Here is a 25,323-nt window from a genome sequence, read left to right on the forward strand (position 1 = left end):
TCTTTCTTTCTTTCTTTCTTTCTCTTTCTCTGCTCTTTCTGTCTCTTCTTTCTCTCTCTCTCTCTCTTTCTTTCTTTCTTTCTTTTTCTTTCTTTCTCTTTTCTTGCTCTATTGCCAGGCTGGAGTGCAGTGGTGAGATCTCGGCTCACTGCAACCTCCGCCTCTGCCTCCCAGGTTTAAGCGATTCTCCTTTCTCAGCCTTCCGAGAAGCTGGGACTACAGGCGTGCGCCACCAAGCCCAGCTAATTTTTGTATTTTTAGGAGAGACAGGGTTTCACCATGTTGGCCAGGATGGTCTCGATCTCTTGACCTTGTGATCCACGCGCCTCAGCCTCCCAAAGTGTTGGGATTACAGGCACGAGCCATTGCACCCGGCCAGATCTTCTTTTTTGTAACATGCTAAGTAATACAATCTCTATTTAGCTTGATGTCCACGGTGATAGCAGGATTCTTTTCGGATTTCTGCCATAGTTAATTATTCTGCATTCTTTTGTCCCTAGTGTGTCATATTGAAATTTTTCTTTTTTCTTTGTTTTTGATGACTTCTCCAGTTATTCATGCTAGTTTTGCATTCCTGTCCAAGAACATTTTTGCTGCTTGTTTATTTTTAATTTCATAAACTAAAGCGTTTGAGGTTTTAAAAACCCAGAATTGAGTTTTCTCAGAGCTGCTAATCTTTCTAGCCAGCTGGTAACGAGGCTTCTCAATTCTTGTTACAGGATGATGTGTTCTGTCCTCCTGTCTGTGCTTTGTCTAATTTAGATTCTAAATCCACATGTTTTAGGACATTTTTAGCGCGTCAAAATTTATTACCAAAGTAGTGCTGACTTCAGGGAAAAATTTTTAATGAAATCTTTAGTCACTCATGTTGACACAAGGTGCTTGTCCTAGTTCAGGAATCTGTGTGGCACCACTAGGTGGTGCCAGACTGCATCATTTTTAAAGACAGCCTTTTCTCTTCCAACTCTTTTGCCACTGTTCTCTTTTTTGCTTCTTTGCCAAATTTGGACCGAGCTTTGAAAACTTCATATAAACTTTCTCTTAGTGAGTTATGTTGCTTATAGCTTTTCCCTCCACCTTGCCTGTTTTAGTCTTCTTGTTTCAATAGTTTTGATAGTTTGACATTCAGATAAAACTTAAAACTGAAGCCCAGAGTAATTACTAAATGTATCTCGACTGATCTGTGGTTTTAAATTCACCAACAGTGCATCTCCCTACTTGCTTAATCATATTGATTTTGAGATTAAATCAGTCTCATAAATATGTTAGTCTTCAGCCCACAGTAGTTCTCATCCATCTGCAGACTTTTTTTTTTTTTTTTTTTTGAGATGGAGTCTAACTCTGTCACCAGGCTGGAGTACAGTGGCGCCATCTCAGCTCATGGCAATCTCTGCCTCCTGGGTTCAAGCGATTCTCTTGCCTCAGCCTCCCGAGTAGCTGGGACTACAGGTGCTTGCCACCACGCCCAGCTAATTTTTGTATTTTTAGTAGAGACAGGGTTTCACCATGTTGGCCAGGATGGTCTCGATCTCTTGATCTCGTGATCCACCCGCTTCGGTCTCCCAAAGTGCTGGGATTACATGTGTGAGCCACCACGCCCAGCCCCATCTGCAGATATTTTTACCAGTCCTATCCACTCATGCCTGTACCTTCTAATGTTATTAAAGTCAGTTTTATTATCATTGATGACCATGAAACTTAATCAAAAGGTCAAGCTAGAAACAGAGAATATTCAAAATTTCTTTCCAGGCAAACGTCTGGGTTCAATAGAAGCTAGTTCATGTGAATGGATCATGCTCTAGCTCTGTTGTGCTGGAGCTTTTTTGAAGGAATGCATTGTTACATACTAACCACAATTTTTACATTGTCCAGGGCAGGAGTAACCAGTTGGTTGATACTTAGTCAGGGGTTGTGTTTCGTAATCTGCTAGTTGTACTTGTTGTTTAGGCATTTGAAATTTAACCTTGTGCCTTATTTGTGCTGAATTTACTATTGTTTCCTATTTGTAGTGCTCTGCAAAATTATTCTCAGTATATCACACATTTGTAATCATTGCCAATCACTGAATATCAATAACATGCTAGGTGATAAGAACTTCTATTTTTCAGCAGCTTTATCATTCCCAATTTTACTACATCAGAGAGTTCATCATTACACAGTCAACTCATGATTATTAGGAGTAAGGAACGTAATAGCAGACCCTGAATGAGGGAAAAGAATGTGAAACCACACATAAACTAAAGGTGAAGTCATTTACATCCCTGAAAATGATTTTAAGATACAGAATGAGATGTTAAAGGATCAAAAGAAAATTATCGTAGCAATGAAAAATGCTACATGGTTTATACAAAGTCATGTCAAGCTCATAGACTCAGAGAGTGGTGTTAATCCTGAAGACCACTTGATGATTATGGAAGCCGAGACCCAAAGAGGTTAAGTGACTTACCCAGCACAGCGGGTTTGGGTGTTTTATAGCTGTTTGACTATATGACCTATGATTGCTCTCATGTTGTGAGCTAAATTCCAAAGATATTGTCGTGTTTGCTTTTGTGGGGACTGTATTGCTTTCATAGCATGATGGTTGTATTGTTTCTTTTTGCTTTGTCATCTGTCAGTCAACTTTGAAGCGAATCTTCTTTGTTTACAGCATAGTAAAATATGGTGATTGCATGGCTCATAAGAGATTTACAAATGAAGAAACTGAGGCCCGGTTGAGCTGCATGGCACACCCAAGTCATAGACTTGTGTGTGGTTGAGGCAGAGAATCTAGGATACAGACCTCCCTGCTGGGTTCCTCCCGCTCCCATAACTGCTCTGCACTTCAGCGGGAAAGATGCCAGAAACTGCAAGCATAAGGCCTTTTTTTCCCCTAAAAAACTGTAATTCATTTGGTTTTGAAAGACTTACCAGAGTTTAAAAGCTCCATTTTGTGGCTTCCCAAGGTGCTGTGATTTGTTTCTTACTAGTCTCCTTTGTTCTGTGGAAAATTTTCTTCTTTGGTTGTTTGAGATTTAGATTTCCTTGCCAAGGTATTTTTAGAGAGAGGAAATCAGTATGTGTCACCAAAGGGGTAAAATATATACCTTAAGGCCTAATTATGCAATTACATTTTTAATAACGAGTGTCATAAATTCTTGCTTCATTGCAATCATTAATTGGAAGACTGTTCTGCTCAGAAGCCTCATCTAGTTATCATGATTATCATCAACATCGTCAACCAACCACAAGCATCAAGCATTTATGGAGTATCCACAGATTATGCAGCACTTGCCAGGGTTCTGGGAGACTTAATCTGTGTGTGTGCGCATGCGCATGCACACGCGTGTGTGTGTGTGTGTGTGTGTGTGTGTACACCCTTGCCTTCAAGGAGTTTGTGATCTGCAGAACTGGAGGAAAGACAGAAAACTTGGGGAAAGACAAGTACCTCATTTTTCAATACGTGTAAAGCCCATACTGATTCATGTATGTGGCATTGGGGGACATGGACAGCAGGGAGACAAAGGGATAGATCTTAGAAAGGTCTAGTTACAAATAAATGGAAGCACATAAGTTTGCTGACATGGGAGGACATAGGCTGGGTTGTAATAAGGTAGGGTAATTGGTTGAAGGAGGGAGGAAGAAATTGGTGAAGAGTTGAAGGAAGTAATTAAATAGATTTGGCATAATAACAGAGATGATTGGAGAACTGGGAGAAGAAAATTGCTTGCTGTAGTTGATTATGGCAGAAACTGACAGGGCAAGAGATTACAGTTGGGATTTTTTGCAAAGAGGAGCTTTCAAGTTTGTGACATCTTTTTTTTTTTTTTTTTTTTTTTTTTGAGATAGTCTTGCTCTGTCACCCTAGCTGGAGTGCAGTGGCGTGATCTTGGTTTACTGCAACCTCTGCCTCCCAAGTTCAAGCGATTCTCCTGCCTCAGCTTCCCAAGTAGCTGGGACTACAGGTATGCGCCACCACGCCCAACTAGTTTTCGTATTTTTAGTAGAGACGGGGTTTCACCATGTTGGCCAGGCTGGTCTCGAACTCCTGACCTCAGGTGGTCCACCTGTCTCGGCCTCCCAAAGTGCTGGAGTTACAGGCATGAGCCACTGCGCCTGGCCTCCAAGTTTGTGAGATCTTGCCCAGATTTAAATGAAGGATGTGGGGTTCAGGATTGGTACAGCAGAGGAAAAAAGTCTCTCTCTCTCCCCCCTCCCCTCTTTTTGCTGTGATCTATTTTTTTTTTCCCACACTTTTCACAGGTGTTGTCCTGTGATCTATTTCTATTTGGAGGATCTCTTTTCCCCTCATGTTGAGAGTAATGGCTGAGGTGTGGTGTATCCTTTAATTGTGAAAGGAAACGGCATGATGGTTTTGCGGTTTAATCATGAGACACAAGAACAGCTTTTGTTGTGTGGTGATACCATACCCTGAATTGAGAGTATCAGTGTCAGACATATATTACTGCACTTTTTTATCTTCTTCGCTTAATCAAAATAGATTTTAATGGAATTTATTATTCACTTACTGTACAGTAAAATTACTTTTATAACTTTCCATTGTGTTTTTCTTGTAAATTGAGGTATTTGGCCTCTATTTTTCAAAACAGATAAAAGTTGTATTCAGGTTAGGTTTGGATCTGGTATATTAGCATCTTAAATTCTCAAGTCTCCTATAAACCTGTTCTCTTAGGCCAGCTATGACTGCAGAAGTCAGTTATAGATAAACATTGAGAGGGGAGATCACATCATCCTTTGTTTTCCATTTCTGAAATAACGGCAGACACGTGGCACATGTCCTGAGCCTGGGGCGGTGCCGTTCCTTTTGTTGCTCTATCTGTATGGGAGCTAACCTTTTGACAATTTTTCTGGCAAATGCTAGGGCAGCTTGTGAGCTAATTAGAAGAAACTGATATGTGAATGCTGAGTTCGTCGATTCTCTTTCATTTTCTGCAGAGGAGACAGCCGTTCAAACGGCATTCTTCACGTGGCTGATAATTTAGCCCACCAGACCCCTATGAAAGGGAATATTGCTTCTCTCTTAGCTTTTTCCACATTTTAGTATTCTCTTTAAAGCCAACATTTCTCCATAGGTTCTAATACCTAGGCATTTCATATATAGTAGCCAAATTCAGTTCACTTTCTTCAAGAAAGTTGTCCTTTTCAAACTGTGGCCTTTTCCTGTCATGGGTCTGGTTTCTTACTCACCCCGCACTGTTGTATCAGCAGGTACCAGGATTTGATTGCTGATGACTGTATGTCCCAAAGAAAACAGTGGAAGAAATGCAGCTGTCAAAGCAAAAAACAAATAGCGGTTTTAAGGTTGAGTCTCAACCTGGCCAGTTGCAAGATGGCTGTTCAGTAGATGTTATTCCTAATGCTTCCCTGGTTAATAGAACTCAATCAGTCCTGCAGGTTATTGGTGCTGGTTGCTTCCTATAACAGAAAAGGACTGCATTCCAGCTACGTTCCTGCTGTGGAACATAAGTGCTTAGTGCTATTTACTTAAAACATTGTAGGTTGATAAATTACAAGCACTTCACTCTGGGTAAAGCTCATAAATCCAGCTCCTACAAAAAAAAAATAGCAAGCTGATAGCACTTAGTCCTGTTTATAAAGTTCATACACATCTATCCATGATATAGGCACAAGTATATATCTATGAAATAGCACTGCAGCCTGTTAAAGTAATGGGTGAGCACAGCCACAAAGGCGAGAAGCATCCGACTTCCAGACTCCTCCTATTAGTCTCTATGCCTGAAGGGCACCTTGAGGAGGAGGTCTGTGGAAGGGAGCTTCCAGGCATTGGAGTCCACATTTGTGCTCCTTTCTCTCTTTCTTCTTCCCGCAAGTCACCTTTCTCACACCCTCCACCTCTCTCTTTCCTTCTGCAAAATGAGCATCTGCCTCTTAGCCTCCCTCTTCTTCACTAGGCTGAGATGAGGCAGGGAACCGTGGTGGATCCAGAGCAGTCTGAGCACTTTGGCTGCGTGGAAAGCGATGGGGTTAAATGAGCATTTAATCAGAACCAGGAGCTGTTCTTTTGGCAACCTGTTGAGGAAAAATGATAAACCCTAACAAAAAGGCCCTCAAGTGGCACGAGTGCAGGGCCTGAAAGCGTTACGTGCCATCAGGTATCCAAAAAGAACATTTTTTAACCAGAAAATAAACATGAGACTCATCCCACTAGTCCTAGGTTCTTGGAGCCCCACAGGTATTGTTGCAGGATGCATCACTGCTTCGAATCAGTGACTGAACAACCCAGTTCCTAATCAGCGTGGAGAGTCAGAATTGTCACACGCACTGGGCTGAAGCTGCATATTCAGTACTGCATTGAACATTCAGTACTGCAGATAGGATAATTATGCTGTTTGTCAGATACTAGAAAAGTGCAAAGAACATTCCTTCACTTTGCAACAGCTTGGACCCAAGCGGCAGACCTGCTGTTCCCTCAGGCTGGCGTGACCTCCCTATCGTCAGCCCCTTCACCACAGCTCAACTACCCCCCTGGCTTTCAAGATACAGCTCAAACAGCATCTCTCCTCAGGAAAGACCTTACTCCCGGAGACCCAGGCCCGAGTTGTGTTGCCACTGTACCCTGTTCTGTTAGCACTTACCAGGTTGCATTTTTGTGATCCATTTACCTGTCTTCCCTGTCAGACATGAACAGGGACAGTGTCTTGTCCTCAAATCATCATTTTTCTCCTGTTTTGAGCACAATGACCAGGACGTAGTGGATGCTCAATAAAGGTTTGTCAAATGACTGATAGTATGGTTAGCTCAGTGAGAATTGATGGTGCCCTTTGTGATCTGTCATCCATCATCCTTGGTGTGAAGCAGGGCTGGGAGGCTTTAAACAGTGCCACTTGAGAATCTAAGGAGAGGTGGCAGAGTTACAATTAACAATAACTACCCCTTACTGAGTATTTATTTGCTATGGGCCAAGCACTCTCTTAGGGTTTTTAAATGAATCAGTGCACTTAATCCTTAGATCAATCTGCTAAGATGAGTTCTGTTTATTATCCCCTTTGCAAAGCACAAGGAAGTTCAGTCACTTGCCCAAGGTCACACAGTGACAGTGCAGAGATTCATACCAATGGAGATAACCATCACTTATCTATATTCCTTTTAGACTAGTTCCTGGAAAGATTAAGCCCTCATGTCCTGAGGCATCCATCTTAGGTAACAATTTAACTTCTCTCTTGTTTCTAGAATGGTATTAGTGTGTTCCCTACTTGGGAGAATGGAGAAAATGGTCACCAGATAACTTTCTGTGTTTTTTGGTTCAGATGAGAGAGGTAGAGTTAGTTGACAAAGAATTGATTTTATGTATTTATTTTTATTTTGTTTTTTTTGTTCTTGATTTTAGATGGTAGTTTCGGTCCTTTTGGAAACATAGCATTATCCTCCAGCCAGACTGAACTATCCTACTCCCATTTCCTGTAAGGACGACTGACCTCTTTTTTGCCTCTAGACTTGTGCATATGCTATTCCCTCTCCCTGGAACATACTTATTACCTGCTTGCTCCTCTTTCCCCAAGCCCAGTCTTCACTTGGTTCCTCTTTTCTACCATGAGCCAGTTTAGATGTCGTTTCCCTACCTGCCCAGGATAGGAGGTTCCCACAGCCGCTGGGTGTCCTGTTGTGGCACTCACAAGTGTTATAGTGCTGAAAGCCCACTCCTGGGGTTTTTATGTGTGCGATGAAGGAGGTGATTATCTTTTCCCAGCTAGTTCATATCCTAGTCCTCTGAGTGTAGAGACTTGTTTCTTTTTCCCCATTTGTCCCCTGCACCTTGGGCGGTGCTTGGACACAATGTGTGTGTTCACTAACTATTTGTGGAAGAGGTGGGTGAGCGGGAGTTAACTGGCTTTAAGTCTTTGAGTTTTGGGTTTTTGAAGTAGTCAAGTCCGTCCACAGTCCGTCCTGTGGACAGCCATTGTTTGCCATGTCTTGTATGTACACACTTGCCTGGGCACTGTGGGGAGCAGAAAGAGGACTAATACTGCCCTTGTGCTGAGGCACCTACAGTCTCGGGAGATGTTCAGAGGACAGTGAGTCACTTCACAGCATCAGCATGGTATAGTGGATGAGTGATGACACTGAAGATGAGCTTGGTCATATTGTGGCAAGTTGGCTGACACCTGGAAGTCCCGTCCACACCTCAAGACCTCTTTTCCCAGGGTGTCCTGAGAACCACCCAGAGCAACTGTGACCAATGGCGCTTGTTTTTAAAGAAGTAGAAACCCAAATTAGGAAGACTGAGCAAACCTCATGCATTTGGGGAAGGGCTTGTTGGAAAGTGGAACCTGATGTAGGTAACAACATGTTGAGGTTAGATTTAACCAAACAGAAAGACTTCTTAATTGCTTAAAGACAAAATTTTATTTTTTAAGTGGAATTAGGGCTTTAAATCAAATATGTTTGAACGTCTTTACTTGGTTTCCTCAGGCACCTTCACTCATCTTGTCTAAAACTTAATTGCTGGTCTATCTCTGCCAGATTTGCTGCTTCTCCTTGATTCCATCTCTCCTTTAGTGGAACCACCTGGTACTCAAGCCAGACACACAGGTGTCCCTCTTAATTCTGTCTCCTCTGGTCCTGTTCAGGCACCTGTTCTGTGACTCTGCCTCTTTTCCATTTCTCAGGCTGCCTTCTCTCCCTTCTACTGCCTTCCTTATGTCAGGGGTTGGCCTACTTTCCGGCCTTCTTGATCCAGGGCTTCTTTTGTTCAACTCATACTCCACCCTGTTGTCAGAGTCCATCCAGATTGCAGATTGGAGCCTATGACTCGTCTGCTCAAGGGTCTTCAAAGACTTTGCAGCTTTTGGCTGAAGTTGAGCCACCTGGTCCCAAATGGAGCCCCATTCCCGCCATGCCACCTCCTGTCTGTTTAAGCTTTACAAGATGACTTGCAGTTTCCTGTAGAAAGCATGACTTTTAAAAAAAGACTTATTGCCTTCTCTCCTGCATCTAACTCTCACTTGCTCTTTAAAGCCTTCTCTGACCTAGGTCTTGCCTGTTTCTCCTGCAGAACACTGCTTCCACCATTTTGTAGCATCAGTGTCTAACATTGGTTGGCATGTAGGGTGTGCTCTGTAATCCTTGTTGAAAGAATAAGTGGGAGGTAACAGAGGCTTAATTCACATTGAGCTGTAAAGGAGCAATATCTGACTCTTCTGAGAATGGATTTTGTTTCAAACACTGGTTACTTACTGGAAAAGGTGTCTGGGGAGTGCTGGACAGCAAGAACAAAGGGACCCCACAGAACAGGAAAAGAGGCACTCTGGGGTCTGCGGTTTGCCTATGTTAGATCACTGTGAAAAAGGCCAGTGTATGCTTTGGCAGCTGGCAAAGAATCCTGTGACTCAGTTTCCTTATTTGCACAAAAAGGGTATGAGTCTACATTAGGTAATTACTCATGCTCATTTCCAACTCTTGACAGTCTACGATCCTTTGTGTCAAAGTTAAAAATCTAAGTAGGGCATTCTGAATTGGTGTCAGAGTTGATGCACTTCTCACTGTATTGCAAGTGCCAAGGGGACAAATACATTGTCTTTTTGCATTCAACAAAGACAGTTTTGCATTTTAAAAACAAAGTAGAAGGGAATACAGGAAAACTGCATTAATACAATTTTATGCTGGAGAATTTAAACTCCCATGTCAGGAAATTCACTCATCATTCCCTTGGCAGCTTTTGTTTCTCTGCACTGCACACCCCACTTACAGACAGCCCCTTCTTGCCAAAGCCCAGCCCAGCCATGACCATGAGTTATGGCAGATTGGGAATCGTTACCTTGATCTTCTCAACCCTTGGGTGTTTACCTTTTCCAAGTTAATGCCTGTTCTTTAATGTTACATTATCTTGTAGCAAGGTAGTCATTTATAATTTATATACTAGAGCTGCCTTAAAATAGAGACAAGAGGATAATCAGCATCCTGAAGCTTCTAGTTTTCCAAAATAACATTTCTTCAGTGAAGTCTGCCTGTAGGAATTAAAACTTTTGGTGAATTAAAAAGCCTTTTGTCCTATTGTCAGACTGGGAAATGGATGTGCCCATTACTCAGCCTTAAAAACGAGGAAGGAGATCATCTGTTAAAAATAAAACTCATCATTTTCTTTTATTCTTCTCAAAATAATCCCTAAAGACCTCAATCTTTATAGTGTTCCAGTGGCCCCACTATAGTCAGAGAGGAGACAGGGCAGAAGTTGAAGGACAGATAGGAGAAACGGCCCTGCTAAAAGATAAAAGCCAGTATGCATCTCAGCTACTTGTCTGCTGTGGTCCTGATATTCTTCCATCTAGGTTGCTGCTTTGCTTGACTTTGACTGCAAACACAGAGAAGGAATGGGCTTTCCTGTTGAGTACCTTGTAGAGAACCCACTGTTCATTCATATGTGTTAAAAATGAAAAGCCTACTTGAAAACTCCCCTGTAGAATCAGGTTTTAGCAAAAACCAATCAGGTATCAGAGGTCTAACTTATTTTTCCCTTCTTGGTTTTATAGCAAGTCTCTAAACCCTAAGATTTTTTGTTTGTTTGAGATGGAGTCTTGCTTTGTCGCCAGGCTGGAGTGCAGTGGCATGATCTCGGCTCACTACAACCTCCGCCTCCCAGTTTCGAGTGATTCTCCTGCCTCAGCCTCCCGAGTAGCTGGGACTACAGGCATGCGCTACCACACCTGGCTAATTTTTTAGTATTTTACTAGAGACAGGGTTTCACCATGTTGGCCAGGATGGTCTCGATCTCCTGACCTCATGATTCGCCTGCCTCAGCCTCCCAAAGTGCTGGGATTACAGGTGTGAACCACCGCGCCCGGCTGCCTAAGAATTTTTTTCATTCCTTTTCATTATACATCTTCAGTGTGCCAAGACTTTGAGTGGAGATTTCTAATGAGGGCAGGAAGGGACGGATGCTTCTGCAATTGAGTGGTCTCATTTTTCCCATGGCTGTCGAAAGATTACTCTTTCATGACCACCATTTCTATGATGCATCTCATATGATCCTAATGCACTCGAGTTTGTATTTGAATGTCCATCTGATATTTAGGGGTGGTTGGGGCAAGGAGGGGGCAAGCAGCAACTAAGGGGTTGTATGGGAACATCCTGGTGGTTTAACTTGAAAGCCACTAGGTGGCAACATTTACTAAGCTGCCAGCCATTCTCTTCCCTTAAGACATTGAACTTGCTTTTCCACATAGCAGATGGAATAGCTGAGAAAAGAGATTAGTAGCCATTGCTTCAGGTTCTTTTGAAAGTGAGGCTATAGGATAAACACACTACAGTATATTGATATCTTTTCGTCACCTGGGTTTAGATACCAGGAGTTTGAATTTGCTCTGGGTGACTGGGTGAGTAGCTTCCCCTTTGGCCTCAGTTAGGCATCCTCGACAGGACAGACCTGTGATTGGACTGTCTGGTCTCTCATGGTTCTTTTTCTCCATGATTTATGACTTTGATTATAATTTCTTTATATTAAAAAAAAACTTGTAGTAAAACCAGTCTTATTTAAAGGAATACTAGCCTTTTATCAAAGGGCAAAGTAATGATTTAAAAAAAAAATCAACAACAAAATTTCAAGGGAATGAATGTCCCTAGAAGCTAGCCATCTCCCCGAGTTAACTTAAGAGGCTAGACTCTCCTAAATGAGGATGCTTATTTACCAGCTTTCCTAAATTAGCAGCTTTGGGGATGTTAAAATCCGTAAGGAACTGTCCAAGGGATGTATTGTGTATGCTTTGCAGTGATTAAGCCATTAAGCTCTAATTGGTATTTTCCCACTCATGGGTTTGTAAAGGAAGCTTTAAAATTATTTAGGAATTCAGTCCTCATCAGCTATCTTAGTGTCATCCCCACGTTTTGGAACCTGAGAGTGGAGAGTGCAGAGAAAAGGTTTTATTAATGATTTTTGCTCACAGTGTCCTTCCCCATTGGTTTGTTATTGCAGATGAAGTGGAAAGGGAAGGACCTCTTTGATTTGGTGTGCCGGACTCTGGGGCTCCGAGAAACCTGGTTCTTTGGACTGCAGTACACAATCAAGGACACAGTGGCCTGGCTCAAAATGGACAAGAAGGTTGGGCTAGAACTCGATGAAACTGGTGGGGCTGACGTGAGCTTTCCAGTTTTTCCCTGAGCAGGCGCCTAGCTCATCACTGGGGCGCTGTAGCTGTATAGTAGAGAAGGGGGCACATTCCTGAATTAAGTCATGCAGAAAGCAGGACGTAGAGATGCTACCAGTTTCCTACTCCTCACAGGCTCTCCTGGGCAAGCAGAAGTTACCAGGATTAGACTGCTGCTGGCCCTGGCTTCTTTACCCATTGTTACCAGCCTGATTGCTTCTGGCTTTATGCCTTTCAGTTTATGAATAAAAACTTCATGAATAAAAATTACTGTTATCTTCATATACTTAAAAATAACCAATTTGTGTCTTTTAGAGAGTATTGGGGCTTGTGTTCTTTAGGGAATTTTTTAAAGTCTTTTTGAGGAACACCATAGTCTGACATGAAGTAATCATTAATATGATCTAAGGAATAGAGAGTGCCTGGTCCCCAGGGTGAAAGAATGTCCATTTTGTCCTCAGGATTCTCTGGGGCTTCTGACACATGGCCAAGAAAGCTGGGCTCCTGGCAATTTTAATGTGGCTTGGAAATGAATATTGTCTAAAGGAACTGCCCTCTGCATGGGTTCATATGTTCACACAAGGATACACTTGCTTACTGACCTGCCTACCTAGCCATGAAAGGCAGGCGGGGAGCAGGACCATATGCTTTTGTCAGTAACTCCTAAAAGACACCTGAACTTCAAAGTAAGTCAATGTCTAATTCTTACCCCAAATGATGCCCCCTCCACTTGCCTACCTGAGCATAATAAATAATGAAAGCTTCCTATTTTTTTTTTTTTTTATCAGTTTGACTCAAAGCTTAAGTGTTCGAATTGTGTTCACATATGTACACTGTAATCTAAATAATCACATGGGAATCCCTGCTGGTTGTAAGTTCAATGGTAATTCCCAATGATCATGAGCATCTAAGTGCCACTGGGGGCCACTGTCAGTGAGGGTGTCGTAGACCAGATTTTGAATCTCCTTGGCATTGCCATCTAGAATTTGGGCAGGAGCATGGAGAGTTATGTGTCAAAGACAGCAAAACTTTTTGTATGTTTTTCATGATTCTTAGCAAAGTGAATTTTAATGATAGCTGAGTGTAGGCCAAATGGATATTAGACTGGGGGCATCAGGAGCCGTGGAACTTGCTGCTCAAGGGAAATACATCATGACACATGTTAATGGAGCCTTGTAGCCTGTCACATGGCGTGTTTATGTCTTGAAATTCACTCTGGAGAGCAGATGGTTCAAGCTTTACAGGGGTGAATGGAATTGTTAGAAGATTTAAAGGCAGTGGTTTACAGACTGTGCTTCAAGTATTTTGTGGGGCATCTCTGGAGGTTCCTTGAAACAAAGGGTTGCCATGATGGACACATTTTATTCTGTTGCTCAGTTAATGTTTAGATGACTTCATAATGATCTAGTTCATCATCTCTAAGCTGTATTTTTTTTTTTTTTTTAAGACAGAGTTTTGCTCTTGTTGCCCAGGCTGGAGTGCAATGACGCAGTCTCGGCTCACTGCAACCTCTACCTCCCGGGTTCAAGAGATTCTCCTGCCTCAGCCTCCCGAGTAGCTGGAATTACAGGTGTCCACCACCACACCTGGCTAATTTTTTGTATTTTTAGTACAGATGGGGTTTCACCATATTGGCCAGGCTGGTCTTGAACTCCTGACCTCAGGTGATCCACCCGCTGTGGCCTCCCAGCGTGCTGGGATTATAGGTGTGAGCCACCGCGCCCAGCGTTCTAAGCCGTATTCTATCACGGACCTAAATATTGGCAGTAGGCACCAAGAAAAAAGAAATAAAGGAAGATTCCACTACTTCAGATAATTAAAAAACCTTCCACCTACCATAAAGGACAGTGTCCAAGACTGCTGAGTGATACATTTCTAGTTTTTAACTATTCTGTGGCCCTGAGAACATTTATGCCTTAATCCTAGCTCTGCTCACTTCTTGGGGCTATTAATTTGTTTCAGAAACACCATAGGAAGTGAATATTACCTCTTGCTATAGGTGACTTTGTGAATACTTCAAACTGTGGAATCACAACTTTCAGGAAATGTGATAAATTTAGTGGGAAAAAAATTTAATGCACACCTTGCAAAGGCTTCTTTGAGGGTAGCACAGGAGGAAGAAGTGCCAATATAGTGTGTTTGTCTTTTGCTCTGCAATTCTGCAGGTACTGGATCATGATGTTTCAAAGGAAGAACCAGTCACCTTTCACTTCTTGGCCAAATTTTATCCTGAGAATGCTGAAGAGGAGCTGGTTCAGGAGATCACACAACATTTATTCTTCTTACAGGTACATCAGTCAAGGCTACCCCCCAGTTCTGAGAGAACTTGCCCAGGAGTGGTTGCAGAGTTGGCCTCAGAGTTGACCACAAACACCTTTGTATTGCAAAAATATTCTACCTCTGGAAGGTCAGCCCCTTTGGTTCTGTAATGGAAAAAAGGCTTCAGAACAGAACTATACTTGAGTGATGAAAATTGGTGTCAGATGAAATTGCGAAGGTGTGATGGTGAAGAATGGATACAAGTAGCTACCTAACTTAAAACCTCCTTGAAAATGGGTCCTATTTTCTTCTAGCTAACTTAAAAGTACTCAATAGTTTCAAAGGAAGGCTAAAGAGAGAGTCTTATAAAGCAGTAGTTCTTCCAAAAGTTTAAAATCTGCTCTCATTAAGAGAGGACTGGCCGAGCATGGTGGCTCACGCCTGTAATCCCAGCACTTTAGGAGGCCGAGGCGGGCAGATCACAAGGTCAGGAGATTGAGACCATCTGGCTAACATGGTGAAACCCCATCTCTACTAAATATGCAAAAATTAGCCAGGTGTGGTGGCGGGTGCCTGTAGTCCCAGCTACTCGGGAGGCTGAGGCAGGAGAATCACTTGAACCTGGAAGATGGAGGTTGCAGTGAGCCAAGATCGCGCCACTGCACTCCAGCTTGGGCAACAGAGTGAGGTTCCGTCTCAAAAAAAAAAAAAAAAAAAAAAAAAAAAAAAAAAAAAAAGGACTTCAGCTGGGCGCGTTGGCTCATCCCTGTAATCCCAGCACTTTGGGAGGCTGAGGCAGGCAGATCACGAGGTCAGGAGTTCAAGACCAGCCTGACCAACATGGTGAAACCCCATCTCTACTAAAAATACAAAAATTAGCCAGGCATGGTGACGCATGCCTGTAATCCCAGCTACTCAGGAGGCTGAGGCAGGAGAATCACTTGAACCCGGGAGGCGGAGGTTGCAGTGAGCCAAAATTGAGTCACTTCACTCTAGCCTGGGTGACAGAATGAGACTCTGTCTAAAAAAAAAAAAAAAAAAAAAGAGGACTTCAGAGCTCTAGTGACACTTGGTTTGTCCCCCATATGTGGTACTTCAGACATCATGCTTCATGCTATGCTGTGTCTCTAATTGTCCTATTTCTTCCTTAATTCCTCATTAGATTGTAAGCCCCTTAAAGGCAAGCCTCATTAAGTGCACAGTAGGCATTCCATAAGTAATTGTCCCACCGAATTGAAGAAATTAAGAAATTCATAATTACAGGTTGACCATCCAGAGGCACAGGGAGGGGAACTGGTCTGAGGATGAAAACCTTATCAGTTTCACTTATGTTCTTACTGCAGGTCAGAGTGGCTCCCCAGTTTCATGGCCAGTTGCAGTGATTGGCACTGGGGCTATTTGTGTGCTCAAAGGTTTCAGTAATGTAAAAGATGGCAGTAGGGGCGTTAATTACATGATTTCCCAGAGATAGTTGGGTAGTCTGTCACATAGCCCTCCTGTAATTAATTTCAGCCTCAGTATATTGTGGTCAGCAAATATTAAGTTAAATATAATAAAACCCCCTAAATTCTTTTTAAAAAAGGTCTGGGGGGCGTGTGTGTGTGTGTGTGTGTGCGCGCAAAAGAGGTGACAAATTTATTTCTGATGTTTGCAGATCAAAGGGACACTCTTAGGCTGGGCGTGGTGGCTCATGCCTGTAATCCCAGCAATTTGGGAGGCCGAGGTGGGTGGATCACCTGAGGTCAGGAGTTTGAGACCACCCTGACCAACATGGAGAAACCCCGTCCCTACTAAAAATACAAAATTAGCCGGGCATGGTGGCACATGCCTGTAATCCCAGCTACTTGGGAGACTGAGGCAGGGGAATCACTTGAACCCGGGAGGTGGAGGCTGCAGTGAGCCGAGATTGTGCCATTGCACTCCAGCCTGGGCAACCAGAGCGAAACTCCTTCTCAAAAAAAAAGGGATGCTCTTGCAGTTTTTCTATAGTGTTGCTTTTTTCCCCCTCTCTTTGGAAATGAAACCAAGGGATTAGAAAGTTGCACTGCTTGAGAAACATCTCAGGTTTCATTTTCTCTCTAAGAATGTAAAATCACTTTTAAAACCTAAGAAGAATTTTTGTGTTTGAACGAAAACACCTAACAATCTCCTAGGTCCCAGAATGTCCTAATGTTATAGAAATGGCTTTCTTGTAAGTACTTGGAAGCACTGCCTGTCTCTTGTGTGACTGACTTGATTTTCCCCATACTGAAATGTTAAGGCATTTTTATGACTGAGCAAGGCAAAATTTACTGCTTTTATGAATCCGGTGACTGTTGACATCTGTGAGAGGAGAGCTGGCTTTCCTGCTGTGTTTATTTCAGTGTCCCCCTGCCACGTCATGCAGTTGTCTTGCTTCTGTGTCTGGAACATCCCAAGTTGCACCATTCTAAGAAAATTAAGTGCAATGAAATATGTTAATTCAACATTATGGCTTAAGAATTATATTTCCTGGACCTCACGTGTACTTAAAAGTTGAATCGATCAAATTTTATTGCTTCCTTTTCCCTTAGAGCAGCACGTTGAGAGTGATGGTTTTTTTCTGCAATCATAACTCAGTGGCCTTGGTGACTTTTGTCTTGTGTTAATACTTAAAAGTAGATCCATTTCCTCTGGGGCCATGCATATTCAAAGGGGCTGAGGCTGTAGTCACCCCCAGAGCTGCTCTTGACACTTCTTGAGTTCATAGCGCTCTGTCACACAGCCTCTGTTGTAACTACAGAGACCGTTTTTACTCTTCAGCATTGATCATGAAGAGAAGAGATAAGGGGTTTTTATGCATAGCCGTCATACCAGTAACTTCTGTGACTGAACTCTCCACCTGTCTGCATCAGTAGAAAAAAAATTGTACCCTTTGTCAGAAAATTATTAACAGGCTGCTCTGGCAGCCCTCATTAGAATGCTGTGAGGCCATCTGTTGTGATCAGCCTACACACCTCACTTCCACGCACAGAGTATCATGTCTCCCTTGTTGCTCCTTTCAGGTAAAGAAGCAGATTTTAGATGAAAAGATCTACTGCCCTCCTGAGGCTTCTGTGCTCCTGGCTTCTTATGCCGTCCAGGCCAAGGTAGGCTCAAAGAAGAAAAATGTATTTTTCCTGGGCGTTAATTTGGGTCATGGGATCACTCCTATCTTCTCTTTCTTTGGGTTTTCTGTACTTCAGAGAGACTTGCCCCAGAAAGTGAGATGTTATGGGACTTGTGGACTTGAAGAACCACTGTCACTGTTCCAGTGTTTGTATAATCTTGTGTGTGTATGTGTGTGTGTGTGTGTGTGTGTGTGTGGTGTGCAGAAATTATAAGTATCGTTCTAATGAATTAGAATTCATTCTAAGTGAATTAATTCAGAAAGATGAATTTTCTGTGTAATCTCATCATGTACATGTGGTTTATGACATTTACTGGAAAAACCTTTTTTCTTTTTTTTTTTAAACCATAAACTCAACCATGTGGTACAACCTTTCTATTAGCCAGGAAAAATGAATTTATGGTCTCCAATTTTAGCCAAACATGGCCTTTAGGTCAGAAAGGCCCAGGTCCTCACTCCAAACTCATTTGCGAACAAGCTGCCTTGTGTATGGACACTACACTACACCCTCAGAGAATGCCCTGCTTCATCTGCCCCTGATTGACATGCTAGCTGTTCATGTGGCTAAGCACTGCAGGTGCTGTGGCCCACCAAGCCCAGTTGAGCTGTCTGGTTAGCTGAAAATCGTTCACTTCCGTTAAATCACTATAGACCTTTTTTTTTTTTTTACAAGACCGATAAGAGGGTCAGCCATGGAGTTTCATGTCCCTCAGATTTTTCACTTCAGTCATATATCACCTTCTCTTGGTTCCCCTGATCCCTGCCTTTCACCAGAGCACAAGATGTTGTCCCCAGAATTGGGGCTCCTTGATTACTTGTGTGATTTTATTTTATTTATGTTTTATTTGTATTTTTATAGAGATGAGGTCTCACTATGTTGCCCAGGCTGGTCTTGAACTCCTGAGCTCAAGTGATCCTTCCACCTTGGCCTCCCAAAGTGCTGGGATTACAGGTCTGAGTCACCATGCCTGGTCTTACTTGTGTGATTTTAAAACATAATCTTTTCACTTATTTTTCTTTTTAATTAAAGGTGTTCATGAAGCCATTTCCCTTAAGGTTAGAAAAAATAATAAAATACTCTTAGCTCACTTTTTGGGGTAGATTAATGCAATTTCAGATCAAAGCCAGGAAGTAACTGTCATTTGTGGGGAAAAAAGACTATACATGCTGGTCAGACCAATAGAAGCACCAAAGTCAATTTAATCATTTGATGGCTCATGTAATATTTGCTGAGTATTCATCAGGCCCAGGGTGGGGAGAGAGCGTGAGAGTTGTTGACTATCTCATAGTTGCAGGCACTAAAGCAAGTATCTGCCCTCAGTGATTTGCCCAAGATCATTCAGACAATCTTGGGCAAAGCTAAGAGCAGAAGGGTAGAATTCATGGCTTTGAGATTGCATTTTGTGCCTCCAATATTCTACTTTCCTGAAAAATGAGTAATTGAGAAAACAGAAAATGGGCCCTCATTCAACTAAAACATACGCTTCCTTTTATGCTTTGATCAAGAATATTAGTAAGAGGAAAAATGTGTCCTTTCAATCAGTATCACCCCGACAGTGATGAAGCAGTCATTGGCACTTTGATTAAATCCGAGCACTTCCTGGCCTGGAGTTGAGTTCCTTTTCGCACGCTTTCTCCCCAGTGGGAGCAGACCCAGACTCTCAAGGACACCACCTCTCTTTGAAGGGCTTCCATCTCAAAGGCTACATTTCCTTTCCATGGATTTTTGGGCCACAAATTCAAAGGCCACCTGTAGAAAAAAATTACTTTTCAGTGAACCAGCAGATGTTTGCTTAAACAGGTTTCACTGTAGGAAAGCCCTGCTAATTTGGATCGTACTAATTTGGAGATGAAAGTGATTCACAGACAACATATGTGGCTCACATGGAGGAGGATGTTCTAGCTATTTTTTCTGGTGTAAATTTTAAGGATCTTACAAATAAAGGTAATCTATGGCTTAAAGTCTTCATTTGGGAAACTAAGGCTTACTATGACATGCTTCCAGTTTCTAGGACCGCTGGTTAATAGTTAAAGGATATCTGATTATAATATTAATAAGATCTTACATGCCCATAGTGTTTTCTAGTTTTACCAAAGCAATACAAATGAATATTTTGTGCGACACTCAGTGTAGTCTTTCCAGAAGCCAAGGCTTGAGAGTATTATGCCTGTTTTGCAGATGAGGAATTTAAGGCTCAGAAAGGGATTTGTGATTTGTGCAAACTCAAAATACTTTTATGTTAAGCCTATTTTTATGAAATTTTTAGCCCACTTCTTGATGGAGAGGATTTCAGGCCAAATAGAATGAGTGGAGCTGGGATGGGAACCCTAGTGTCCAGGCTGCCTAAGTTAGCACATTGCACTTGCCTGTCACTGTCTAGCTTGAGGGAGGTCTTTGGGTAGCAACCACTGCCTTTCACTAAAGGCTAGTTTCATTTATATGATCACATTTGTCTAAGTTCTTCAGTAAGTCATACTGTTTCCTTCCATTATATTCAGCTTGTTTTCTTCCACCTTTCTGAAACAGAAAGGAACTTTAGAAGTGTGGAAGGGAAAGCGAATTGAGCTCATTAACACATGGAATGTAATTATGCACAAATGTATTCATTACAGTATTTCAGCTGTTGGAATGATATAGACACAGTTAATTCCAAAGCATAAAGAAACAATTACCCTCAAAGTATAAATACAATACTAATCACATGGTTCAGTTAACAAGAACCATATATGAGTTATACTTGAATCAAAAGTGTAGGCAGGGACTGGGCACAGTGGCTCACACCTGTAATCCCAGCACTTTGGGAGGCCAAGGAGGATGGATCACCTGAGGTCAGGAGTTCTAGACCAGCCTGACCAATATGGTGAAACCTCATCTCTACTAAAAATACAAAAATTAGCCAGGCATGGTGGTGTAGTCCCAGCTACTTGGGAGGCTGAGACAGGAGGATTGCTTGAACCTGGGAGGTGGAGGTTACAGTGAGCTGAGATTGTGCCATTGCACTCCAGCCTGGGTGACAAAGTGAGACTCCATCTCAAAAAAAAAAAAAAAAAAAAATGTAGGCAGGGTTTTTTTGGTGCAGTCACATGACACACTAAACCATCTTGCAATGTTTAAGTCACCTGTTGGATTGTATATTGACCATTTGGTGTTGGAAATGTGTTCTTATTAAAAATGACTTTGGGAGAGAATGGCATATAATTTATGAATCTCATGTTGCTGTGTGCAGACTCCTAGTGATCAGAAGAGAGAAAAGAATTGTGGGAAGGGAAGCTTAGTTTCTTAGTACTCTTTAATGCAAATCAGGGACAGAGTGCCAAAGTACAATTGAGTTAGAAAATTGAGTGTGTAAAGTGTAGGTAGAGAGTGGCAAGAGTTGATGCTGGAGAGGTATGCAAAAAATCAGATCTTAAAAGGTCTTAACTTTATCCTGTAGGCGATGCAGTGAAGGGTTTATATTTTAGATAGAGCCTGTAGTGGCTGTGTGATGGACAGATTGGAGTGAGACAACTTTGGAAACAGGGAGACCTATTAGAAGGCTGTGATAGTTGCCCTGGTGAGAGAATATTAGGTTCACACTTCAGGTGGTTGGTTGGATGGGGGCTGACTGATTTAAAAATATCCAGGAGATAAAAAGTTGATTAGATGGTGCTATACTCTGCATATACCTTTTTTTCATATCCTTTTACAGAATGGTATTTTTCTTCCCACTCAGCATCTACTTTGAGATGTATCCATGTTGTGTGTATAGATGTAGCTCACTGATTTTAATTGATTTAATATGGTAACCACTGATAAATAAACCTAGTTTATTTATCTGTTCCTCTTCTGAGGGAGAGGTAGTTTGTTTCCACTTTTTCCTTATTATCTAAACAGTGCTCAAATGAAGATCCTTTTATGTGATTCCTTATGTACATGTGTGCTTTTTCCCCTTAAGGTAGGTGCCTACGAAAATAAATAAATAAATACATACATACATACAAAAAATAGCTGGGTGCGGTGGTGGGCGCCTGTAGTCCCAGCTACTTGGGAGACTGAGGCAGAAGAATCGCTTGAATCCGGGAGGCAGAAGTTGCAGAGAGCCAAGATCACACCACTGCACTCCAGCCTGGACAACAGAGTGAGAATCCATCTCAAAATAAATAAATAAATAAATAAATAAAGTAAAAAAATTAAAAAAGGTAGGTGTCTAGAAGAAGAATTGCATAGAATTGACAGAAGAGATGAACCCCAATATAAAAAAAATCTTAAGTTGATAAAAAGACAAATGCTATGAACAGGGCATGAAACATGCACTTTATAGAAGAGAAAACAAGAATGGTCATAAATACAAAAAGATGTTTCATCTCACAGGTAATCAAGAAAAAGAAAAAACAACAGTAAGGCAACATTTCAAACCCATAAGATTGGCAGGGATTACTAGATTGGGTAACTGCATTGTTGGTGCTCATTTACCTGCCAAAGGGATTGTGAAATTGGCATAACCTCTGTAGAGCACCAAGTGTGGAAGGGACGGGTGGAAGTGAGGAGACACACCGCTGGCTGTTCCAGGTGGCTACTCCAGAGGAATCTCTGCACACACATCCTTTTCACTTAAAACTGTCACAACAGATAGACCCACTTCATTTTCTTTTTCTTTTTCTTTTTGAGACAGCAGTCTCTCTCTGTCACCCAGGTGGCACGATCTCCACCCACTACAACTTCTGCCTCCCAGGCTCAAGGGATCCTCCCACCTCAGCCTCAGCATATGCCCTGCTAATTTTTGTGTTTTTTGTAGAGACAGGGTTTCCCCTTGTTGCCCAGGCAGGTCCCAAACTCCAGGGCACAAACTCTCTACCCACCTCAGCCTCCCAAAGTGCAGGGATTACAGGCATGAATCACTGCACCTGACGCCAGCTCATTTTCATTTAACTGCTGAACTATATTTCATAGAAAGGAGGGACTGGATTATTTAAATATATCTTTATTGGTAGATATTTAGGTTTGTTTTTCTTTCTGTTGTTTTTCTATTGGTGAAACAGATGCAATGGACATCCTTGAATATGCATCTTTGGGCATATATGAATAATATCTCTCTATAATAGATATCAAGACATGGCATAACTGGGTTAAAGAATAAGAACATTTAAAATGTAAGTAATGTGAAGCAAAAAAAAAAGCCAGACACAAAAGGCCACATATTTTATGCTTCCACTTACCTGTAGATGAAATGTCCAGAACAGGCAAATCCATAGAGACAGAAAGTAGATTTAGTGGTTGCCAGGGAAAGGGAGAAGGAGGAAATTAGGAGTGACTGATACTGGCCAGGCACGGTGGCTCACACCTGTAATCCCAACACTTTGGGAGGCTGAAGTGGGTGGATCACTGGAGGCCAGGAGCTTGAGACCAGCTTGGCCACATGGTGAAACCCTGTCTCTACTAAAAAATATATAAAAGTTGGCCGGGTGCGGTGGCTCACGCCTGTAATCCCAACTCTCAGGGAGGCAAGAGGTGGGAGGATAGCTTGAGCCCAGGAGTTCGAGACTCCGTTCTCCAGAAAAAGTAAAAAACAAAACAAAAGACAAAAAATATATAAAAGTTAGCCAGCTGTGGTGGCATATGCCTGAAATCCCAGCTACTCGGGAGGCTGAGGCACGAGAATCACTTGAACCCAGGAGGCAGAGGTTGCAGTGAGCTGAGATTGCACCCCTGCACTCTAGCCTGGGGTGACAGAGTGAGACTCTGTCTGAAAAATAAAATAAAAATAAAAAAGGAGCCACTGGTACAAAAAAAAAAAAAAAAAGAAAAAATGAGTAAGACCTACTATTTGATAGCACAACAGGGTGACTATAGTCAATAATAATTATACACTTAAAAATAACTACAAGAACATAATTGGATTGTTTGTAAAACAAAGGATAAATGCTTGAGGGGATGGACACCCCATTCTCCATGATGTGATTATTTCACATTGCACACCTGTATCAAAACATCTCAGATACCACACAAATATATATATACCTACTATGTACCCACAAACATTAAAAATTAAAAATAAATAAAATTATAACTTACAAAGATTAAAAATGAAATTAGGAGTGATGGCTAGTGGGTACAGGCCTTCTTTTTGGGGTGATGGAAATGTTCTGGAATTAGATAGTGGTGATAGTTGCACAAGATTCTGAATATACTAAAAAACACTGAATTGTACACTTAATGTAAATTTTATGTATATAAATTTTATCTCAATAAAAAATTTAAATAGATATAGCCAAATCACCCTCCAAAAGTGATGTCATAATTTAACTTTCAATAACAGTGTGTGAGAATACCTGTTTTTCCACATTCTTGCGAACAGTAGATACTATCAGTCTTTAAAATTTTTGCTAATTGATAGAAAAAGATTTTTTAAAATTTGCATTTCCTTGATTGCTATTGGGACTGAATGTCTTTTCATAAACTTACTGGCCATTTGTATTTCTTTGTTCTGTGAATCAACCGTTTATGACTTGCCTACTACTGTATTGTTTGTTTCTTTCTTTCTTTTTCTTTCTCTTTCTTTTTCTTTCTCTCTCTCTCCTTCCTCCCTCCCCTTCCTTTTCTTTCCTTTTCTTTTTCTTTTCTTTCTCCCTTCCCTTCCCTTCTCTCCCCTTTGCTCCCCTCCCCTCCCCTTCCCTTTCTTTTTCTTTTCTTTCTTCCTTTCTTCCTTTCCCAGGTTCAAGTGATCCATCCGCCTCAGCCTCCAGAGGAGCTGGGACTATAGGCATGCGCCACCACGCCCAGCTAATTTTTGTGTTTTTAGTACAGATGAGGTTTCACCATGTTGGCCAGACTGGTCTGGAACTCCTGACCTCAGGTGATCCATCCGCCTCGGCCTCTCAAAGTGCTGGGATTACAGGCATGAGCCACTGCACCCAACCTGTTCATCTTTTTCCGATTGATTTGTAGATGCTCCGTGTATTATGAGTTATCAACCTTTTGTCTATTTTACGTATAGGACTGGCCAATCTTTTTCTTTGTATGTTTTGAGTGACTTTTAGAATGCATTTACCAACCATTATTATATCCATACTCTGTTATGTTTTGTTCTGGTATTTGTATGGATTTTCATTTATAGGTTTAAGAATTTATTGACTGGTGTGTGGGTATAGTAGGGAGGGGGTCTGTCTTTTTTCTATATATGTAGTAATCTAACCTTTATGTTTTTGTGAAATCCTACTCAGAGCATTTTATCTCATTTCTCATAGTTATAGACAGGAAATTATTTCATATCCAGATAGAGCCTCCGTTTAACCTAAGTATTGGCTCCACAAGTCTTTTAAATGGTAAACTCCTTGAATTTAAATTCAATTAGTTTATGTCAGGAGTAGGTCCAGGTTTTCTGGGTCTGAATTTTAATAATTTAGGGGATTGTCTTTAATGCAAGAGTACCAAATTAGGTACAGGCCTATGAAGGTGCAGAGACCTGAAATCCAAGCTTCCTTAGCTTCCCAGTAAATTCACCCTGGTTACATTATCAGAATGCATCTGTTACATAAAACGATGAGGAGCAGCCATCTCCATCCCTGGAGTGGTATGACTTTCTTTTGTATTCACCAGCTACCACAACTTCAGGATTTTTTTCTTCCCTTGTTGTTTAAAGAGATATTTAAGAGCAGACGCATACATCAAGGTGGCTTTAATGTTGGAAGCAGACTTCGTCCAGTGGAGAAGTTCTTTCAGCAGGGTCTTTGCCACCTCTGCATTGCTCAAATGTGATGTATTTGATCAGTGGACTAGCTGAGAACTTGGTATAATAATGGGGATTGTTAATCTTGCATGCCTTTGGAACCTGAATTTACAGCTTTAACTTTGCATATCTGCTT

At 41.7% G+C, this 25,323-nt stretch overlaps 1 protein-coding gene across 11 annotated transcripts in view; it reads left to right on the plus strand.

Moving 5' to 3' along the window:
* NF2 (NF2, moesin-ezrin-radixin like (MERLIN) tumor suppressor) overlaps positions 1-25,323 on the plus strand; it is a 93,757-nt gene that overhangs the window by 21,597 nt on the left and 46,837 nt on the right. For 6 of the 11 annotated variants that reach the window (XR_008622646.2, XM_003811995.6, XM_055105922.2 and 3 more), the window contains exons 2-4: positions 11,924-12,049; positions 14,261-14,383; positions 17,378-17,461. Coding sequence is in view for 10 of the 11 variants with exons in the window: in XM_003811995.6 (XP_003812043.1) it covers positions 11,924-12,049; positions 14,261-14,383; positions 17,378-17,461 (333 nt within the window). In the remaining variant the exon portion in view is untranslated. The remainder of the gene's footprint in view (positions 1-11,923; positions 12,050-14,260; positions 14,384-17,377; positions 17,462-25,323) is intronic. The other 5 variants (XM_034949035.3, XM_034949037.3, XM_055105924.2 and 2 more) reach the window with 2 other exon arrangements.

Source organism: Pan paniscus, chromosome 23 (assembly GCF_029289425.2).
Source record: "Pan paniscus chromosome 23, NHGRI_mPanPan1-v2.0_pri, whole genome shotgun sequence".
NCBI classification, from domain to species: Eukaryota; Metazoa; Chordata; class Mammalia; order Primates; family Hominidae; genus Pan; species Pan paniscus.